Source organism: Delphinus delphis, chromosome 7 (genome assembly GCF_949987515.2).
Source record: "Delphinus delphis chromosome 7, mDelDel1.2, whole genome shotgun sequence".
Classification (NCBI taxonomy): Eukaryota; Metazoa; Chordata; class Mammalia; order Artiodactyla; family Delphinidae; genus Delphinus; species Delphinus delphis.
Window position 1 is genome coordinate 94,282,462 of NC_082689.1, and position 22,553 is coordinate 94,305,014.

Here is a 22,553-nt window from a genome sequence, read left to right on the forward strand (position 1 = left end):
GTGTGAGAGGAATAGAGAGAGTGAGAGAAAAGTTCAGATTGTGGAGGGTAGTAAGGTAGTGAGAATCTCAAAGATTCCTAGAGGAATCAATCTATATCAGAATGTGTGTTATTCAAATGAAGATTCTCTGCCAGATCCCAGATTTACTGAATCAGAATCTCAAAGAACAAGGAATCAGCATTTAAATAAATTAAAAAAAATCTTCCCCAGATGATTTAAGAATGGGGAGGGACTAACACACCATTGTAAAGCAATTATACTCCAATAAAAACATTAAAAAAAAAGAATGGGAAGGGAGCTTTAGAAAATACCCACATTATCACCTGTGATATTAGAATCTCTAGCAGCAGGTGAGTCCTGGGTAGTTTTGTTTGTATACTCCCCAGGTGATTCTTATGTTTGAGAGCCATTGACTGATTAAATGCGAAAACCTGGAGCAAAACAGTCTGGGTGGGAGAGAGTAATAGAGGTGTGTGTGTTGGGGTGTCTACAAGTACCCGAAGTCTGTCTACCTCAGAAGAGAGAAGCAAGACCAGTGGGTAAAAATTTTTGTTGTTTTTTTGTCCAAAGAATCATAGCGTTTTTCTTTGCTTTTTTTCCCCTTCCTTTCCTCCCTCCCTTCCTAGCAAGAAGGGGCCTTTGAAACGCCCTAGTCCCAACTCTTTCCGTTTGTAGTTAGATGAGTGGTCCGAAAGGTAACGTGAGCTGGCCAAGGTCAACTCAGATATTCTCATTCCAACCCTACAACAGCAACAAAATAAAATGAGACCCTCTTCCCAGTGCTAGTGCTGTTTCCACTGCACGACAAAGGCATTTAAATCCCGCTCCGATTTCCATCGCAGGCAAAGCGAGAATGAGAAAGGAAACCGGTTACTCTTCAGAAAACAGGGTGCCGTTCCCCACAGTAGGCAGGCTTTAAACGAGGAATTGGCATTTTAGAGAACTCATTAAATCTGAAGACTGATTATACATAGGAAGGTGAAATCTAGGTTCGTGAATTTGAATGTTGCTATTACATTCAAGCTGAATCTGACAAATGGCTGATCCCCCCTCGGCACCTCTCCGAGCTACACCGCCGGGCGTGGGTCCCGGAGTAGACGAATTCGCCGCCTCGCTGCGGAGATGAGCCCGACGGCGCAAAGGGACGACCTCCGCGCGCTCAGAGGTGGGGACAGTTGGCCGCGCCAAGAAAGCCAGGGGAGGGCTTCTTGTAGGAGGGAGGCTTCCATCGGAGGCCTGAAGTACGGGCAAGACTCGGCTACTCAGAGGGGAAGGAGAGAGCCGGCTGGGACCAAGGCCCAGGGGCAGTCGCAAGGAGGGCGGGGTGGGGTCCAAACATCTTCTAGAACGCCCTGTGGTCCTAAGATACCCGGCCCCCTTAAGTTGGTGCTGGAGGGCAATCAAAGCTCCTAGAAGAAGGCCCGACACGGATGGGCTTGGGGGCAGGTGAACCTCGTTTTCCCGGGATGGGCGGTGAGGATGGCAGCCCAGGCAGGAGACCCTCCATAGTCTCTGAAGCCTGTGCGACTCCAGAGGAGAAAGATGCCAAATTAGGGCGCTGATGGCTTTTCTACCCAAGCGCGGCCGCAGGCTTCTAGGACGGTAAAGGAGTGGGGTCCGGGGTCGGGGGCGGTCTCCTCTGGTCACCATCCCGCGGCACGAGTGGGGCAGGTCTCCTGTCACACCCTCACCAGGCCCTGCCCCGGCCGCCTGCTAGTCACGGCTCTCCCAGTCGTCCTCCCACACCGCCGAGCCTCCGGGTATCAGGCCTGGCTGCATCCCTCCCTTCCCACCGGCCTCGGAGCGCCGGCTCTGGCGCCCGTGCCTCGGGGCGGGTCCCTGCCGCACGCACCTGCCCCCGGGGGCGGAGCGCGGCGCCGACGACTGGGCTCCAGGCTCTGCCACCCGCCACGCGAGCCGCGCCGCGCCCGCACCCCCCGCCCCCTGCCACCGCCGCACCTCCATTCCGCGGCGCCCGCCCTCCCTCTCCGTGCGGTCGGTGCGTCCCTCCGCCTGTTCCCAGCCGCTGCGCCTCGCACTTCTGACTCGAGTACCCGCCGCGCTCGTCGTCGCCGCCCCGCGCCATGGAGCCGGCCGCGGGCAGCGAGCGCCGCAGCCCCCGGGGCCCTGCCGTCCCGCCACCGCCCCGGGTCCACGCGCCCTTGGCCGCCGCCCCCGGCCCGGGCCCGCTGAGCTCCCCCGCGCACGAGCCGCCGCAGCCCGAGGAGGAGCGGCAGCTGCGGATCAGCGAGAGCGGCCAGTTCAGCGACGGGCTGGAGGATCGAGGTGAGCGCGCGCCGCACCGGGTCCCTTCCCCCGGCCCGGCCCCTTCCTCCCGCCGGGCGGGCGCGTTGAGGAGCCGCTGCTCCAGGCCCGCCTCTCCCCGCTGGCGGGTGGGGCCGGACGCGGGGCTTGGCTCCTTGGCGCGCGCGGGGGCGCGGAGCCGGGACTTCCCGCGAAGGCGCGGAGAGCAGAGGGCGGCAGCCCCACCTCCCTCGGCCGGCGCCGCCCGGGCCGCGGAGCCTTCGCCGGAACCCGCGAACCGTGCTGCCTCCTGGGCGACCCCGCCGGGGCCCGCGTCCTCCTCTCGGCCAGCCCTGGTCCCTCCGGCGCCCAGTGGAAAAGTTTGCGGGAGGCGTGTGCGTGTGTCTGTGTGTGTGTGTGTGTCTGTATGTGTGTGTGTGTCTGTGTGTGTGATTTTTTTTTTTTTTCCTTTTCTTTCGGAGCCGAGCGCTCCCGGGGACTGCGGGTCCTGCTCAGTTGGGAGGGTCCTGAGCTCTGTGCATCCTCCTTCCCCAGCCCCCTGCGGCCCCCGCCGGCTCCCCGGGAGAATTTCCCTCTGCGGATTTAGCCTCGAGGAGTCCCTCGGCGACCGCCCCGGCGAACGGGAGTCGGGTGACTCCCGACTCTCATTTACAGGGGACCCAGTTTACCGTGGGTCACTGCCCCGCTGTCTGCCGGTGGGGGCAGAGGCCTGGGACACTTGGATTTGGGCCACCAATCCTGGATGGATGCCACTGGAACGTGATGGTTCCCGGAGCGCCCATCCCTAGCCCCTTCAGAATCCTTCCCAAGACACTGGCCTGGAAGCCCGCAAACGTCCCTTTCTGGGGAGGCCAAACCCGACCCTCTGACGGACAGCTGATGCCCCCTTTGAGTTGCCTGTAAGAAATGGGCGAGTACCCTGTTCATTCCCGTGTCTCTCTACATTCCTCTTTTTCTCCCTCTCTCGTTTCCTTTTGCCTCAGAGGGAGCCCTCTTCGTAGCCACGTCTATACCTTCTCTGCTTCTTGCTGAATTGAAATCCAAATCGGCCCCCTCAGAAAGACTCGGTGGCTTTCCTAAACCCGGTTAGTGGCCGAAACGGGATTCTGACAGCCGGCCCTTAACGGGGAGCCGGCTCGTCGCCACTTCCACCCCCTGTTCTTGGAAGCCTTATTTTGTTGGCTGCGGCGGATTTGTATATTTCAGTCTTCGCAGGTTTCTGTCCTATTCTTAGTATCTCCTGTACATTTTTATTCCGGTTTAGTGTTCGGATGCACGATCTCTTTCGTCTTAGAAATTTTAAATTGTAGCATGTGAAGCATGCAAACGGCAATTCCCAGAGAATCGGCAGGGATGCCCGGGTGAGAACTGGAGCCCCTCCAGGTGCAACGAGTTCCGCCTCTATGTTGCAGTTTCTCCTCCTGTTCTCACCTAACTCGACAATCATTTTCGAGCTGATGATGGGTGACATCACAAGCACCCAGTAAAACCTGTTATTTTTAGGGTAGGTCGTGTTAATTACCTTTCCCACTATAACTAGTGTTGTAGGATTTTAAAATTTTTGCATTGAAGAAACACTGAGCTCTGGGCTGGGCTTATTTTTGTAGCATTGCAGGTCATCTGTAAAAGCTGGCCTATTTCTCCCCACCTCACAAAATGATAGGAGGGAAAAAAGTGCTAGGGCCAGTTAATATTTAGTGTCATTTTGTAGCTCATGCTCAAGTGTAAAAAGCCCTTCTGAATTTATTCTTAAGGTTATTTTTCACTGGTCAACTGAATTTCATTTTCCATTATGTTATAGCATGAAAGCATTCACTGTTCATAAACTGTCACTGTGTGAAAGCGCTGCATGTCACACACTGCCTCTCTGTTAAGATGAACCCTGTCCCCCAAAGAACCCAGCGCCATGTGGCGTTGAAAGCTGAAAGTCAGTGTGACATTCTTCTGTTTGACCCATTCCTGGCAGCAAAGAGTTAATGCTGAATGAGTCATTTTTATTAAATAAATCAGAAGCTTACCTAGGGAGGTTTCTTATAATATTTTGTGTTTGTGTTATTTTTTATTAACGGGGCTGCATCTTTCCAATATCGATGTTTTGTATCCCTTGGGAACTGTTCCATTGCTGCTACCTTTTTCCTAATGGTGAGAGGATTTGGGGAGGAGGAAGCCTCAGCAGTTGCTTGATGTGTATCTTTACATCACGTCTGGCTTGCTTTCTTCGAGGCCTAAATACCTACCAATGGGTATGTGTGTTTCTGGTGGGTGGGCACCTGGATTTGTACCTATACTTGGCCTTCTCTCTTGCCCTAAATTCCTTCTGAGCTATCAGGACCCTGTGACAGGCTCCATTTAACTTTGATCAAAGGCTTGCTTTATACACATCTAGTGTTTGGAGACTTGAGAGGTACTTTTTCCTTAGAAGTGATGTGGGCTGGTTCCCAGAACCCTAATGAGCTCATATTGTCAGCCAAATGACACTGCAGTTACTGAGCCTTGTAGTTCAGGGAGCAAGAGGTTTGTGGTCCAAGACCTTTAGGGACTAAAACAAAACATAGGCCAAGTTTGTCTTACGCATTTCCACGCCCTACCTTTTAATACCCACTTTTCTCCCCACAGGTGTTTTCCCATCATTCTGCCCCAAGCCTTAGGGCCCTGGAGTGTTACATGCTTCAGCATTTCCTACTACCTTCCCATCTAATGAATATACCCCTTCTTTCAGAGAATCCAAGCGGGACTAACTCATAGGAGAAAGCAATTGGAACTAATTCATACTAGCATGGAAATGACTGATGGCTTCAATCTCCCTGCATATATTTGCATCTCCTCCCCCCCCAAATAAGGTATCAGTCCTTCATTAATACAACCCTTATGCTTACTCTTGCCAGGCCCAAATTACAAATAGGTGAAATTCAAGTGAGATTAAAAATTTGAATGTGGAGGCCAACTATGGGTAGGAAGGACCCAGCCCTGTGTGCACATTTGAGGCCTGCCTTGGCTTCTGTAGGCTGTGCTGCTTTTCTTCTACCTTTGACACACAGCTTCCTGAAAGCTTCAGGAATTCTCAGCGCATCTCTGTGTCTTGCACGTGTGCGTGCAGCTAGCACGGGGCGGAGGTAGTGGCACCTGTGTGCGGACCTTTCATTTATGAGCTGGGTCCTCATAGGTCATTATACCCCACTTCCTTTGAGGAGTGGGAAGTTTTCCATTCTTGGTATTAGCTCTATTTTTAGGAAGGAAAACTAGCAGGAAACAGAAGGTTGGATAGAAATGGGAAAGTTCTTCCCTTCTTGGACAGTCTTCCAATTTACTCCAGTGTTTAAAGTTTGAAGCATCTCATGGGGAAGCACATACAGGATCAGATCTGTGGAAGAACTACCAGTCCTGCTGATCAGAGGATTCACCTGCCACCTTGGCAGGGCAGTGCAGCCCAGGTGAGCTGGCATCCCAGACTCCCTCCAAGGGGAGTGCTGGCCCACTCTGGGGTGAGGCACATGATTGGTCTGTGCGGTCAGCTCCAGTCATGTTGTTGGAAACAGCTGGCTTTGGTAGGGAAAATAAATGTCAGGTGTTGGAATTGAAAACCCAGATCCTTGTTGTTTCTCTTAGAAAATTAAATCTACTTCTAGAAGAAACCTCGTTTTTACCCCCAGTGGATAACCTCTCAAGATGGTTGCTGTCACAGTACCCAGCAAATGAACTGCTTATTTGAGTCAGTACTTAAATGTTACAGCTTCACTTCTCTTGAAAATCAACTGGCCAGGATGAAAGAAAGATTTCCATATCATTTGGGCAAAGGGAAATAAATTATCGGGAGTCACTGGGACCTGCTTATTCTAGGTTGTGGCTTTAACTGGAGTCAAGGGTGATCACAGCTTAAAATTAGAATGGGGTGTTTTTCAGCAGGTAGGGAAGCAGACAAAGGGACAGTTTGAAATCACTTGTACCCAGGGCACAATTTGATAAGAGAGAAGGTCTTCCTTTTTTCTGTCCAAGTGCATTTTTAAAGGAAGGTCTGGGGAGATTTTTACAGTGAGGTGATGGAGATGGAGTTTATTACCTACCTTTTGCAAATTCATCTACCTTTTGCTTGTAAATAAGTCTACAGGTTTCAATGATTAAAAAATCTGTGGGGCCTTCCCTGGGGGTGCAGTGGTTGAGAATCCGCCTGCCAATGCAGGGGACACGGGTTCAAGCCCTGGTCCGGGAAGATCCCACGTGCCGCAGAGCAACTAAGCCCATGCGCCACAACTACTGAGCCTGCGCTCTAGAGCCTGTGAGCCACAACTACTGAGCCCTCGTGCCACAACTACTGAAGCCCATACACCTAGAGCCCATGTTCCACAACAAGAGAAGCCACTGCAATGAGAAGCCTGTGCAGCACAATGAAGAGTAGCCCCCACTCACCACAACTAGAGAAAACCCATGCGCAGCAACGAAGACCCAACACAGCCAAAAATAAAATAAAAAAAAATAAATTTATTAAAAAAAAATCTGTGTCTGTACACTGGACTCAGTAAGCAGGCTTCTCCACATTTCCTGTTTATTTAGGCCCTCTTCAGGGTGCTTAAATCTGGGTAGTTAATGGAATTGGGAAGTTTTAACAGGGTCCTTGTTATAATTTTTGAGCAGGATGCAGTTTTTGGCAACCAGAGGCTTAATGTGGTACCCAGTCAGTCTAACGGAAAGATGCCTTTTCCACAATGCTTAGGTGTGATTTGTTGCACACTGTGCCTTATTTTACAGGTGGGTGCTTAAGCTCTGACTACCAATTCCTTCATCATTTGGAGCTGTTGTGATGAGGCTGCTCCACCTCTGAAAGGTATATTATGGGTTGTTTGGCCAGAGATGTTGTCCTGTTTATGTAGAATGCCGGGCTGAGAGTTTCGTTCTTCATGCAGCTAAGAGATGCCGTATATGATCTCTTTACAAAGGAGAAGAAAAAATATAAATCAAGATCGTGCTGAAGATGTTTTAGTCTTCAACCCATGGCTGCTGAAGCTTGGGCGTTGCCTCAGAGTCGTCCTGAATTTCTGTTACTCTTGAGGACTCTCAATGTTGAAAGCAGAGGAGACGAAATCAAACCTTTCTTACACGTGACCCACCTGGGGAGCGACCTCCCGTTTTAGCAGGTTTACCCTGCTGCAATAGTGTGAGAACTTTTTGACATTTGACTGATACACAGGAATAGATACTATAGAGCAGAAAGAGAGGGAAGAAAACGTGGCATGTCATTTAGGCCTGGTGGCTGTTGGTTGTGGTTAAAGAGGAATGGTCCTCCTTCTGTTAACTGTTGAGGGGAGGCGTGGGGGCATTTGTATTCCACAACCCCAAAACCCGGTCCGCCAGTTAGGGCCATGCTGATGGAGCAATGCAAATCAGTGCCACGCTGAGGAGCCCAAATGCCCAACCAGATGTGGGCTACCTGTGCTCTTTTTCTAATGAAAAAGTCTCGTTAGAAGGAGCAGCACCTATGTGAGCCAGTGAGCCACAGGGGCGGGGGGATGGCTGGGGTCATATGTCAGGTCAGGGGGTGGTAGGGTACTTGAGAAAGAAGACAGCTGCCATTACCCTTGGGAACACGAGTCAAATATTGCCAGAGCCCGAGATCTTTCAAGAGAGGCTAGAAAGCTTGATTTCCGTGCGACGCTCCTAAATGTTAAAACACCTCTTGGATCACTGAATCACTTTGCCGTACACCTGAAACTAACACAGTGTTGTAAATCAACTATATTTCAATGGAAAAACCCCACATCTCGGCCGCGGGCTGTCAGTTTGCAATCCTTGGCTAAGAAAGAATAGCTCTAGTTGTGGGTTTCTTAATAAGGAAATGCCTAACTTCCTTTTCTCCTTGTTTTTGTCAGGCTTACTAGAAAGCAGCACTCGGCTAAAACCCCACGAAGCCCAGAACTACAGAAAGAAGGCGTTGTGGGTCTCCTGGTTCTCCATTATTGTCACACTGGCCCTGGCGGTGGCTGCCTTTAGTGAGTATCCAGCGTCTTGCTGAGCGATGTATGTGCCGGTGTTGCCTGTTTTATTCTCTGACTCCTATGGGATGTGCTTTTGCTTTTAGCCGACTGTCATTGATGAGTAAATTGTTTTCAATGGTTGCATAGTCAGGTTGCTTATAAATTAGCAAAATGGCTTCTCTCCTCTGCAGAGGCAAGAGGTGGTGAAGAAGAAGAAATAGAGAACGTGGCTGGGGGCTTTGGCTCTCATCAGTATGCGGGTTCGTGGTAGTAGATTCTGGCTGCCAGCTGAATAGTGAAAATATTCCCTTGGTGGATGCCTTCAGCCTGGGCTGGCGTGTGACAAATGTACGTCCTTGAGATTCGTATTTTGAGCCTCATGCCACCAGATGAGTGCAATCTCTCCCCCGATTATATCTGCGTAAGGTTTAGAATAAAATCATGTGTACGTTTTAATGAAAGGAGAATGGGAGGGTCCTCTCTCAAGTTTTCAGTGGCCACGGAAACAAAAATATTTATTATAATCAAGAGGAACGAATACAACTGAACACTTTCTGCCCATGGATGGTCCTGTTTCCGTGTTAGGAAGCCCCATGACATGCGTTTTTCTCTGCTAACATTTGCAGCCTATAGAGATGTGTGTGTGGTGTTTATTCTTATTACATCGTGCGGTGATTCACAAGCTTAAGCAGTGACATTCAGCTTCAGCTCAACCTTGCTGGAAACCACAGTGTTTTTTATTTATTTTCTTTAATGTTAGGGAAAAGAATGTATTTTGTGCGTTTCGTGATTAATTTATGACTTTAACAGAAAGATCTATATTCTAAGTGATGAGTATCGTATGAGGTGTCTCATGTGACACCCACAGAGTAGGAGAAGAAAGGGCTGTGTCCGCCGGAAGATGCTGCCCTGTGTGTGTTTGAAATTCCATTCTGCACAGTTAGAGCTGCTGCTGGAAGTTGGTGTTGACTCCCAAGAGGGAATATTAGAATTTGACCAAGTGTTCCCTGCAAAACTCAGCATATATTCCTGGAAGCAATTTATATTGGAAACACTGTAGTACCATGTCTTGGCTTTTTGTTTTGTTTTTTAATTTTTTTTTCTGATTCCTGTTTTTTTTTTTTTTAAAGGGAGGTTGCAATTTTAATTAATTAATTTATTATTTATTTATGGCTGTGTTGGGTCTTCGTTTCTGTGCGTGGGCTTTCTCTAGTTGTGGCAAGTGGGGCCCACTCTTCATCGCGGTGCGCGGGTGCGCGGGCCTCTCACTATCGTGGTCTCTCCCGTTGCGCAGCACAGGCTCCAGACGCGCAGGCTCAGTAATTGTGGCTCATGGGCCCAGTTGCTCCGCGGCACGTGGGATCTTCCCAGACCAGGGCTCGAACCTGTGTCCCCCGCATTGGCAGGCAGATTCTCAACCACTGCACCACCAGGGAAGCCCTGTTTTTTGTTTTCTTAAAGCCACACATTTAGCAGCCAAGAATAATGCATTTCAGGGTAGGAACATTTACCAGTGAGCCAGAAATCTGATCAAGAAGAATTCTGGGAAGGGTAAGCTGGGATGAAGTGAGAGAGTGGCATGGACATATATACACTACCAAACGTAAAACAGCTAGCTAGTGGGAAGCAGCCGCATAGCATAGGGAAATCAGCTCGGTGCTTTGTGACCACCTAGAGGGGTGTGATAGGGAGGGTGGGAGGGAGGGAGATGCAAGAGGGAAGAGATGTGGGAACATATGTATATGTATAACTGATTCACTTTGTTATAAAGCAGAAACTAACACAACATTATAAAGCAATTACACTCCAATAAAGATGTTAAAAAAAAAAGAGGAATTCTGATTCCTGAAAATAGCTCTTCCTCCTCCTTTTTTTTTTTTTAATGCTGAATCAAGAATAACGAGCCCAGTTGATGTCCCTGGAGCCCGACTAATGTCCCTGCAGCATAATTTGGTCGCGGTGGCTGGTGGTGGGGTCCGAATCTGACACCATAATTTACATATGGAAAGAAAGAGGAATGCCAGGAAGGGAGAGGTGATTTACAAACAGAATAATAGTTACTCAGATGCACGGCTGTGTGCCTGATAGAGATGTTAACAACTCTATAACGTGGGTGTTTGAATGAGGACCTGAATGTGAAGAAATGCTGAGCAAGTCTTTCCTTTGGGAGAAGAATCCTACATTTGATGTCTTTAATCTCAGAATAAGAACAAATTTGGAGGAAATTTTGGTTTCCCATATTATGCCTGATCAGTTGAGTTATCATAAAAACTTTGTTCCATTTCTTATAATAGGAAAAGACTATTGCATAATGCATATGGAATTCGAATATTGCTTTGTGAGAAGCGATCTGTTTCTTTTCAGAACAGTCTTACCACTTTTTTATGGCAGGCAAACAATTTAACTCCTGTAAGTTCTTGCCTATAAAATGTTGGCATTGACATATACGTGATATGATCTTTGTTGCTTTCTATGGTACATTCAATTTGTCCCCAAGTTGCTTTCAACTTGTTCTGGTCCAGTGAAACCAAAACATGTAGAGGATAAACTATATTTTTCCCCGCTTTAACTACAGAGTAGCTTCAGTGTACGTGCACCTGTGTTTCGTATTTTAGACCCTTGAGGTGGCCTGTGGCTGTGTTGTTAGCGCTGCTGGTTTTACTCTTTAGTTTCCTAAGTTTATTTTGTGAAATGAAATATTAAAAAAAATTTAAGGCATCGTTTACATGTTGACAGGCCTTCGCTCAATCCTTTTCATAGTTTTGAAGGGAGAGAAAATCAGTAGAGATTGAGCAATATAAACTGACTTTTGAAGTTGTGTAAATTAGTATTTCAAGGAAAATGGTACGTTTCAGAAAGTGCAGTAAAAGTATTTTTTAAAAAGTGTCAGAAGGAGCCCCCAGTCTTATTCTCCAAGGAGGTGGTTGACAGAGAGATGGGATAAAATGGAATATGGTCTGGCTTAGCAAACCCCCGTTTTATCCTGTGAAATGGTCAGGTTGAACCAGTTAGCATTTTAAAGAGAATTGCTATAGAATGCAGTGCTTTGAGATGGCAGAGAAGTGTTCGGAGTATGTGTCTGCGCGCGCGCGTGCGTGCGTGCGTGCGTGTGTGTGTGTGTGTGTGTGTTGCCAGGGGGTGATAATCATGGTGAAGAGTAGAAGACTGTGTTTATTGTCATGCCTTCTTGCCACTACTGGATGGTAAACTCTTTGGGGGCAGGATGAACATCTTTACATGGAATCAGTACTCAAGACTGTTGAATGAATGAACAGAGAGAAATCTTAAAAAGTGTTTTTTCAGTTAAGTGGAAGGAAAAGATTTCTTAGAAATAAATTTCATCTAAACATTTGTTTAGATACCAGGCTTAGGTCTCATTTATTTTATGAACAATTGAAATCTTGTCGAGACAGCTGGAAAATCTGACAGCCATTCTCTGGCTAAGGGCCTTGTCTTGGAGCTGTTTCTGCAGGTTCAGTTAGAAACCCATCTTTATCTCCCCACCTGCCATTTTCTCTTTACTCGTAGATGCTGATTTTTAGCTGAGCATCCTCTGGAGAAAGGCTGTTGTCTCTTTTGTGTTTGGAAATGAGGCTGTTGTATATATATGTTAGGGGGGCACTTTTTCTCAGGGCTGGGAATATTTGTATTTTTACATAGTGTGTACATTGCAAATAAAGACTATTACCCTTTACTTCCTATATGCTTCCAAGTAATCAGGTATGCCAGGTTTTCCCAAATTAGTACTTTCCAAAAGACCATTAGATGAAACTAGCTTTGGTCAGCATTACTGAGTGATCTGTGACAAATCACTTACATATGTAACTACGGTTGACATTCATATGTCTGGTGTAGTTTGAAAAATTAGGTGAATTTTCAGAGTTTGTGACTTGAAAGTATTTTGAGAGGAATATGTGCTTTGAAAGGGAAATGAACTATTTTTGATAATACTTGGTAATGTAGTGATTCTTTGGACCTGCTCAAATGCTGATATAAAACCAGATGGTAATACATCTTGAATATTTCAGAGAGAGCTCTAGCTTGGCTTTAAAATTACTTCTGTTTATAATCGGTAGGCAGCATGGAAAATGGCAATCCTGTTATGAACAAACCTTAAAAAAATCTGTTTTAATAATGAGGCTAGAAAGAGAACAGAAGTTCTGTTTCAAAATTCAGAGTTTTGACATCATTGATGTCTTTGTTAGAATGATTTAGGAAAATGCATTCTAACTCTTTCTGAGCTTTGAATGAGTGCAAGTTAATTTTTAGGCACTCAATACATGTTCTGTGAGAAATGAAGATATATTTGAAACATTCTCAGGGGAAAACTTTTCCTAAGATACACAGTTCTACTTAAAAAAAAAAAAGTACTCCAAACCAAGATCTTCTCAGAAAAAAGCTCACTCAAAAATTTTGTCAATCAGTAGATTTAAGAATTAGAAAATTTTCTGGGGCTTCCCTGGTGGCGCAGTGGTTGAGAGTCCGCCTGCTGATGCAGGGGACACGGGTTCGTGCCCCGGTCCGGGAAGATCCCACATGCTGCGGAGCGGCTGGGTCCGTGAGCCGTGGCCGCTGAGCCTGCGCGTCCGGAGCCTGTGCTCCGCAACGGGAGAGGCCACAGCAGTGAGAGGCCCACGTACCGCAAAAAAAAAAAAAAAAAAAAAAAAAAAGAATTAGAAAATTTTCTGAAAGGAGTGATTTTATATTTGGGAGTTTTAAAGTAATATATCTGGTTTTCATATAAACTGTTGACCCTTAAAAATGGTAGAATAAGTGTACTTATTCTTTTTTTTTTTAATTTGTGAGTCCAAGAGTTGAAAGATAAGTGAAATGAAATGACAGATTCTTCTATAAACTCAGCAAAATATGTCTGGGAACTTTTTTAGGTATCTCTCAAGTGACACATTTGTGAGGTGGGAAAGAAGATAGAAGATCCTCCAGTGGCTTTCTGGTGCCCTAAGAGTAACGTCTAAATAGTTACAGTGGTGGGACTTCCCTGGCAGTCCAGTGGTTAAGACTCTGCTTCCAGTGCAGGAGGACAGTCGGGGAACTAAGATCCCGTATGACCCGCGGCGTGGCCAAAAAAATTTTTACAGTGGCCTAAAACGTGCGTCCTGATCTGACCCTTGCCCCACTTTCTCAGACACCCCAACTTCTCCTCAGGATGCAAGTGGGCATCTTTCAGCAAAGCTCATCTTCCCATGAATCTCCAGGTGGCTGAATCCTCAGAGGGCCCTCCCCAGCCACCAGGACTCATCCGCCAGAGTAGTTTTACCCATCACACAGTGTATTTTCTTCATCCCAGTTTTCCCCTTTGTGTCCCCTATGCCATTGGATGATGACACCTGTGAGGGCCTCTCCTCTCCTACCTGTGTCCTTAAGACTCAACCCCTGAACTGTTTCCCTGAACCAAAGACTTCAACAGTTGGTTTCTATTCTGTTCATAGAATGATCCTTCGTGTTGTTTGCTGTTCTTTTTTATTCCTATCGATAAAAGAAGTATGTGCACATTATAAAAATTCATGAGGCCAAAGGTACACGGTGCCAGTCTCTTTTCTATCCTAAGCTCTCTCCCTGTTACTGCTCCTCCCGGACGATGTTTGTTGCCCGTGTCTTGTATTTTATTCTAGACATTCTCTGGGCACGGGAAGCCCAGATGTGGTGCTGTGCACGCTTCCCGTTGGTACTTAGGTTAGATATGGCGTCTTATTCTTGCTGGTCTTCTAAAGAGCCCGGCCTCTTCCCGAGCTGCTGTTTCCCTAGTGTAGTGTGAAGTCGATTCGAGGTGGAGAGTTTTCCGGAACAACTTCCCAACCACGGCCTGCCTGGGCTGCTGAGCCGGGTGACACGGTTGGGGCAGGATGTGGGCAGGAAGCTTGTGAGCCACATCCTGGCCGTGCTGAGTGGGATAACTTGCCACCCGGGAACGTGCCGGGCGAATGATAACCGGGGATGCTGATTCTGAGAGGTGGAAACCGGGAGGGAGGAACAGGCTGAAACACAGTTTGGGCGCCTCATCCTGACAACACGCCCTGCCTCTGGGTTCCTCCTTCATATCCTCGAGGTCGTGTCCTCACAGGTTGCTGCCTGGTCCCCTCCCCCATACGCTGGCTCAGTGATGCCTCACGGACACGGAGTAGTGTTTTCCTCCCACCCCTTTGCTTACCTAGAGGCTCCTCCTGATCTTGGCCCCGCCTTCCTGGCTGTGCTCGGCTCCTCCCATCTCCCGGCCATGCCAGCCCACAAGCATCCCCGTGTAGTTCCCCAAATGCTGCGTCCAGCCCTGTGCTCTCATACGCATGCACCTGCTCTGCCCTTGGCCTCAGATGCCCTTTGTTCCTGACCCCCCGCTTTGTTTTCTTGCTAAATTGTACTTATCCCCCAAAACTGAGATGAAAGATCCCCTCTTGCAGGAAGCATTCCCTGACCCTCCGGGCTGTCTGAAATGCCCCTTTTGCCCATAGCCGCGTGGGCACCCAGCAGTCAGGAACGTGACACACAATCATTGTCGCTCTGTGCACTGATACACCCTCCTCACAGGCAGGGCGCCGTCTTCTCCAGTCTGCTTTCTCAGCCCCTAACACAGTTGGCGCTCAGATATTGATTGGACTGGAGTAGTTTTTGACATCTTCCTGCTGAGGCCACCGTGGCTGCAGCAGGTTGAGGATGTACATTTGCAGGTAAAGAGCTCCGAAAAAGGCACGGCAGCGTTTTCAAGTGAATGGAAACAAGGGGGAAAGCCGTCTTCAGCTTTGTGGGGAAGGGGGAAGGGGTTTGCAGGCCCCTTCCCTCCCCCTCCCCCTCATTCTACTCTCCCGCCCTCCCCTCTCCCTGTGCCTCCTCTTGGACCGAAGGATCCAGGGTTCTTTTGACCGGACTCGCTTGTGGCTGTTAGGAGAGCGCATCTTCCTGAGTCTCCACGCTAACCGTGAGCTGCTGTTTCCAGCCACAGTGGAGGAGGGGTCTTAGCGGCTGCTTGCTTGTTCGGCCTTCCTTCTCCCTGCATTCTGCACAGAGCCTTTAATTAAAAGTGTGGCCAGGGTGCATTTGCATGGGGGTGTCTTTGTCACACAGCGGTGGCAATGACTCAGGGGAGCTGGGCAGTGAGCCCCGGCTGGACTCATCTCATTAGACTCGCCGGGTCCTTGCCCCTCCTTGCTGGCGCCTGGGCTCTGCTAGGAAACGGGCCAGAGCCCTGTGGGAAATTCCTGAGGGCTTTTCCTATTGCCTGTCAGTCTCTTTCTAGGCATATTTGTTAGCCGGTTGGACAAGAAGGGGTTTTCTGGTCTGCTTGTACTCCAGGGCTGTGATTTGGTCCTCTGGGAATTGCGCCCTGAAGATGAATGTCTGGCAAACTTCTTGACAGGAGGTTATTTCCTCGTGTCCCATCCTGAGGGCTGAAGATGATGCCAGAGTTTGGGAGATAACCCTCCTTCCCCCAGTAAAGGGACCTGTTCCTCACTCTCTGCCAACTCTCCCATGCCTATCAGCTCATCCTTCCTTCCAGCTGGTGGATGTGTTCATCCAGTCCTTAGCGAATTTCTGTTGCCTGTCTGCTCTGCTAGGTACGACAGAGGACATTAGGAAGTGGGACATGGACCCAGAGACTGTCATACAGAGTGAAGTAAGTCAGAAAGATAAAAACAAATATCATATATTAACACATATATGTGGAACCTAGAAAAATGGTACAGATGAACCGGTTTGCAAGGCAGAAATAGAGACACAGAGGTAGAGAACAAACGTATGGACACCAAGGGGGGAAGGCAGGGGGGAGGGTTGGGGATGGTGGGATGAACTGGGAGATTGGGATTGACATGTATATACTAATATGTATAAAACAGATAACTAATAAGAACCTGCTGTATAAAAAAAAAATTACATTAAAAAAAAAAAAGGAAGTGGGACAGTCTCTTGGTCCCCTTGAAGAGCTCCAGCCTAATGGGAAGGGGAACTCCACAGATGTCAGAGCAAATAGTGGGGACTAGAGGACTTTTACCGTCAATGAAAGGATGGACTAGAATAAACCCACTCACCAGCCTAGGAAGACAATAAGGAAGCTTATCTGACTCAGCTTAGCTTGGTGAGGGCTGGGGAGTGTTCCACTAGAATTCATAACCACAGGACTCACCTTGTGCAAGTTTGTGTTTGGAATTTTCCTAGGTTGATTTCCTAAGAAATAGATCCTGAGACTCTGAGATTTACTGCAAGAGGTGTATTGGGAGTAGAGGCTGGGAGAGGCTCTAAGGAATAATACCTGAAAGGGAGCAAGGGAATCAAGATTGGGCAGAGGGAGAAGTTGAACTTTGATGCTGTTACCTCAGAGGCTTGTCCCACAGGGACTTAGAAACTGGAATGGCCCTTCAGAATTTTCTAATTGAAGCAAGGTTGTCAGAGCAGTCATTGGTGTGAGCTGCCCCACGGAAAAGTGTAACCTTGGCAGAGGTAGCTTCCTTCAGTTGAGGCTGGTTCCAGGAGAGGGATGTAACTGTGAGCCGTCAGCAGCCCTCATTCCTGGTGGCTTGAGGAATGAATGCTCAGGTCCTGAGGGAGGATATACCGTGGCATCCGCTTTAGGAGTTTATCCTGCCCGAGTAGCCTAGGAACCCTCAAGCTGAGATATTAACAGACACGTGGCTCTAGGTCAGAAATATCCCTGGAGTGCCTGAAAGAAGCAAGTGTAGAACCTCAGGTAAGTCCCAGCAGCATCCCATGGCTGATACTCCACCAAAGATGAGCTCATAATCCAACAATAGGAAGCTCCCGAGAAAGGATCCACCATGACTAAGTCAGACAGCATGTGATTAGAACTCCCAATTCCAGAGAAGAGAATTACCTGACAAAATCTTTAAAATGCGTATATGTAATGAGTAGACAATCAAAAAGGAATCAAACACACGAATGGAAAAGACACTGAAAAGACCAAATAGAAAATAACCAAAGAAATATATATTTTTGTTGTTTTTATGGAAGCCATAACATGGATGTAGTTTTGAAAAATTTAAGGACTATAACAGCCCCCACTCTCTCTCCTCTCTGTTTCCTCCTTGTCCCCATCCTGGCAATGACTTTGCCTCTCTAGTTAGTTGATCCTTGCATTTACTTATATCTGTATAAGTAACAGGCTTCTAATGCCAGCTCTTGAATTTTTGTCACTTAGGCATTATTTGTTGACTTCTCACCATGGAAGAAGATAATTTACCCTTTACCCTCCTCCTGGTCCCACACAAACATGCCGACTTCTCGAATTTCCATCCTTGCATAATAGTTATGCTTTGCATTATTATGACTACATAATTCTTGCTCACTGAGCTATAGGGTGAAGAACGATTACTTCTCTCCTGCACCATTTTTCATTTTCTCTTGGTTTTAATATCTGTTTTGTTTAGTCCTATGTTTACTTTTCTCTGCATCTATTTCTTATTAAACTCTAATTCAGCATTTTTATTCCAACCTCAACTTCTCTGTAATATTTTCAGATGCACTGATAATTCTGTCAGTTTCATCTTGAAGAAATCTCTCTTGGAGCTGTTTGACATCCTCTAATCTGTTTGGTTGCCCTTTTTATTAGGTGCCCAGCTGCATCCTAGGATCATCCTTCACAAGGGATTTGGGCATTCCCTGTATTTTTCTCCTCTGCTGAGTTCCCCGTTTCCTGGATACCACGTTCTCTCTTCTCTGATTGACACCCTTATCTTCTTTTAGCTCCTCTATCTAGGAAGGGGCGCAAGGGAAGGGAAGCTTTCAAGCCTGAAATGTCATTAATATATCCTGACACTTGACTGATGCCTTAATAGAAAATTCTCGGTAGGAAATAATGTTCCTTAAGAGTCTTGAAGTTCTTATTTGTAGGGTTACTATTTAAGTCCTAAACCTTTCTAAATCATAATCCTTTGTATGAGACTTGCTGCAGTAGGGTCTTTTTCATGAATGTATGCCCTTCCTTTCTATTTTTTTTAAATTTTCCATTTATCTTTTTCTGTCTTTCTGCTCTACATTGTGGGAAATTTCCTCCACTTTATACTCCTACGTTTCTATTGAGCTTTTCGTTCGTCTACTGTCAAGTTTATTTTTAATTGTCTGAGTGTGCCTTTTAAATAATCATCCAACTCTTGTTTTGTTGATCTTTTCCTTAGATCTTTTCTTATCTTTCTGAGCAAATATTAATGATAGTTAAAAAAAATCTTTTTCCGGTTCTTGTGTTGTCTTTCTCCAAGGTGCTTTTTTTTCCTGCTTGCCTTGGGTTCATGGCTCATGTGAGGAATCCTGTGAATGGTGATCCTTGATAGTCTGTTCATATTAAGAGTGGGTGTTAAAAAAAAAAAAGAGTGGGTGTTTACGTCTATGTTCATAGCAGCACTATTTACAATAGCCAAGACATGGAAACAACCTAAATGTCCATCAACAGATGAATGGATAAAGAAGTTGTGGCATATATACACAATGGAATACTACTCAGCCATAAAAAAGGAAATAATGCCATTTGCAGCAGCATGGATAGACCTAGAGATTATCATAGTAAGTGAAGTAAGGCAAACAGAGAAAGACAAATACTGTATATCACTCATATGTGGGATCTAAAATATGACACAGAGGAACTTACATACGAAACAGAAACAGACTCACAGATGTAGAAAACAGACTTGTGGTTGCCATGGGGGAGGGAGTGTGGGGGAGGGATGGATTGGGAGTTTGGAATTAGCAGATACAAACTATTATATAGAGAATGGGTGAACAACAAGGGCCTACTGTATAGTACAGGGAATTATATTCAATATCCTGTGATAAACCATAATGGAAAAAAAAAGAGACAAATAAAGTGGGTGTTTAAAAGCTGACTAGAATACACCATTGTAAAGCAATTATACTCCAATAAAGATGCTAAAAAAAAAAATAAAAAAATAATAAAAGCTGACTAGAGTTCTGAACATGTAGATGGACTTCCCTGTGGGTTAGACTGTTTTGTTGGGTGGATTCCAGTTTAATACTTCCTGATCTTTCCTCTTGGACTTCCCAGGTTGCCCAGAGAAGGGCTTTCTGATCTGCCTGGAGGGTAGACACCTGACTGCCTGAGTTTTGCGAGCTAAATTGAGGAGGAAGATTGAGATCTCAGCATTCTATTTGGAATTCTTAACTTGGTCTGCCGGTTAAGAGCTCAGTTTGATTTTCCCACCTTTAGCTGAGTCTGGTGTTCCTCCAACAAGAGACTGTTGCACCTTCTTCAGAGAATAAACCTCTAGTGTCTGATAGGAGTTGGGGAGGGAATCAGGAGGAGTGGTTTTTAAATAGACTTTGAACCAGTCATTCTGTTTTCAGTCTTCTCTTTGTTACCCTGTGCCACCAATTGTTGTTTTTTCTTCTTCAGTGCCCTGAGTGTAAATTGGGTTGCCTTTTTGCTTTCACACAGCTGTCTTAGGAATTTGCTTTCTGGAGTCTGTTAAATCAATTACTGCTTGCCCATATGTTTTCTAGCATCTAAAAATACTTTTTGCTGCCTCTTTCATTTTCTTTTTCTAATGGGGTTGTCTTTTTTTTTTTTTTTTTTTAAATATACCTCTACTTTTAGTGTAGTGAGTTTTTTAGAGGAAGCAAAAGTAACTGTGAGGAACCATCCTGCCATATTTCCCGGGAAGTGTCAAATACAGCAATTTATAGTGAAAAATGTAGTAAGTGAATCAGAAACCAATGAGAAATAGTGAACCAAAACATAGTCTGAGGAACTTACCCAGAATGTAGCACAAAGTAATTCTTCCCTTTCATATTTTCTAAGAGACATGAAAGTTAGGAAAATTTCTAAAATAAATGAATAAGGCTTCCAAAAGTAGAAAAAAGAGGAAATAGAGAATAGTCAGTATTTTTAGAAGTGTCTGAGGCTGTTTTGGAATTGATGGAAGGAGTGGAATACATACGTTTCAAACGATTACAGGGGAAAAATAATTAAAAACTTATTTAGTAGGCAGCAGGAGAAGTGAAAAAAAAATGGAACAGAAAAAGCGTAGAAAGGGCAAAAAGTAGAAACAAATCCAAACATTTGAGTAATTTTAAAAATATAAATGGATTAAATCCATTAGGTAAAAGTCAGATAGCTTGGATTTAAAAAATCTAGCTGTATACTGTTAGTAAGAGATAAACTTAAAACATAAGGATACAGAATGGCTTAAGTATAGGGATAGAAAATATGTCTGACAAATAGGAACAAAAGGTTTTTGTTGCTATATTAATCAGAGAAAATAGAGGCTTGAAGACAAAATGCATTATTAGGTATAAAGGGTGTTACTCTATAAACAAAGGTTCAGTTCACCCAGAAGACAAAACACTTGTGAATTTGTTATACCAAACAAAGCCCCAAAGCCCCTACCAAAATTGATGGAATTATAGGTAGAGATTGATAAATCATAATCATAATGGTAGACTTTATTGTAACTCCTATACTTGTTGACAGATGAAAAGACAAAAAACTAGTGAAGACATCGAATATTTGAATTATGGAATTAAGTGGTTTTCCAACATTTTTGACTGCTATCTGTAGTAAAAAATGCACATGTCACCTAGTATATCTGAACTTATATTTTATATATACACTACATGTCATCATATCTAAGCATATTTAATTATAATACGCAGCATGGTTTTTTTTTGTGCTACTAGGAAAATTAAAAAATGTTGTCATTGAACTATATCATAATGACCATGTGTGAATGACTTCATGTCACAGATTGTAAAATTAGAAAAAAAAAAAGTACACTTGAACATTTCTCTTTCATTTGAAAAAAGTGCTGGTCACAACCTAATAAATTGATTTTGTGTGCCACCAGTGATTTGTAACTTTCAGTTTAAAGAACACTGACCCAATGGGTCAATGTAGAACCATGTGTCCAACAAGTCTGTTTAACGTTATGGAACATTTTAAAATGTGACCACTTCCATAGTCACAATGGAAGTCTCATCTAATTATTAAGAATCTATATTTTACAGTGTTCTCTATCCACAGTGCAATGAACACTTGGAATCAAGTATAGTTAAAATAGTTCTGTATATCATGACATATGTGGGAAATTAACACCTTTCTGAGTATCTCAAGGGGGAGAGATCTTAAATATTTAAAAATATTTAGAACTTAAAGGAAATTAGACACTAAAAATTGATGAGCAAGACTAAAACAAGAGACTAAGAAAGGGAAAAGCAGTAAATCCAAAATAGGTGGAAGGAAGAAAACAATACATTTAAGAGTACAAATTAATGAAAGAGAAAAAGATACAGTAGAATCAATAAAACTAAAAGCTGTTTAAGACTGATAAAATAAGCTTAACTCTGGTAAGACTGATCATAACAGCAAAGGAATGAGTGAAAAGTACTTAGAAGTTAAATGAAGAATAATAATTAGTAATAAAGAAAAATTTAGGTAACAAGACTATTATTTACAGTTTTATGCACATAAATTTGAAAGCTTAGGTGAAATGCATGGTTTCCTAGAATCATAATCTGTCATGATTGACTCAAAGAAAAAAATGACCAAGTATGCCTGACTTAAATTAAACAAGTTAATCTAGGCCATTGGTTCTCATCCAGGTATGATTTTGCACCTAACTCTCTGCCCCCTCCATTGTCAAGGGACATTTGGCAACATCAGGAGACATATTTGGTTGTCACAACTGGGGTTAGGAGTGCTACTGGCATCTGGCTGGCAGAGGCCAGGGATGCTGTTAAACATCCCACAATGCATAGGACAGTCCCCCACCAGACAAAGAATTATCTGGCCCAAAATATCAATAGTCCAAGGTTGAGAAACTCAGATCTAGGCCAACATGGTTTTACAGGTGTTTTTATGAATATTCAAGGATTAGATAATCCCACTCTCATGTATTCTGTTTCACTGAAAAAGAAGGAAAGCTTCCCATATCATTAAAAAAAATTATTTATTTATTTGGCTGCACCGCACAGCAGGTGGGATCTTAGTTTCCCAACCAGGGGTTGAACCCAGGCCCCCTACATTGGAGTCTTAACCACTGCACCATCAGGGAAGTCCTCCCATATCATTTTGAGAGTAGTACTAGCTTGATAACAAAAACTAAAGATGATAGAGAAGGATTTATAGATAAGTATCACTCATGAATATAGATGTGAAAATCTTAAATAAGATACTAGCAAGCTGAATCTCTCTGTGTTTATATAACAAAACAGTAAATAACCGTCATTACCATATTGTGTTAATTTTGGAATGCAAGGATGGTGTAGTTACAACAGTTATTACATAATTCACCATGTTTATAAATTAAGCGGAAAAGTCATAGCATCTCTCAGTAGAATTCAAGGCAAGATAAA

General features: G+C 45.0%; 1 protein-coding gene across 3 annotated transcripts in view; it reads left to right on the forward strand.

Annotated features, from left to right (window-relative positions):
- The first annotated feature begins 449 nt into the window (after positions 1-449).
- TMEM163 (transmembrane protein 163) overlaps positions 450-22,553 on the forward strand; it is a 253,221-nt gene continuing 231,117 nt past the window's right edge. Inside the window, exons 1-2 of one of the 3 annotated variants that reach the window (XM_060016913.1) lie at positions 450-1,165; positions 8,127-8,246. In XM_060016913.1, coding sequence (XP_059872896.1) covers positions 1,123-1,165; positions 8,127-8,246 — 163 coding nt within the window. In that variant the 5' untranslated portion in view covers positions 450-1,122. Of the gene's footprint in view, positions 1,166-1,960; positions 2,287-8,126; positions 8,247-22,553 lie in introns of those variants that run through there. The other 2 variants (XM_060016911.1, XM_060016912.1) reach the window with 2 other exon arrangements.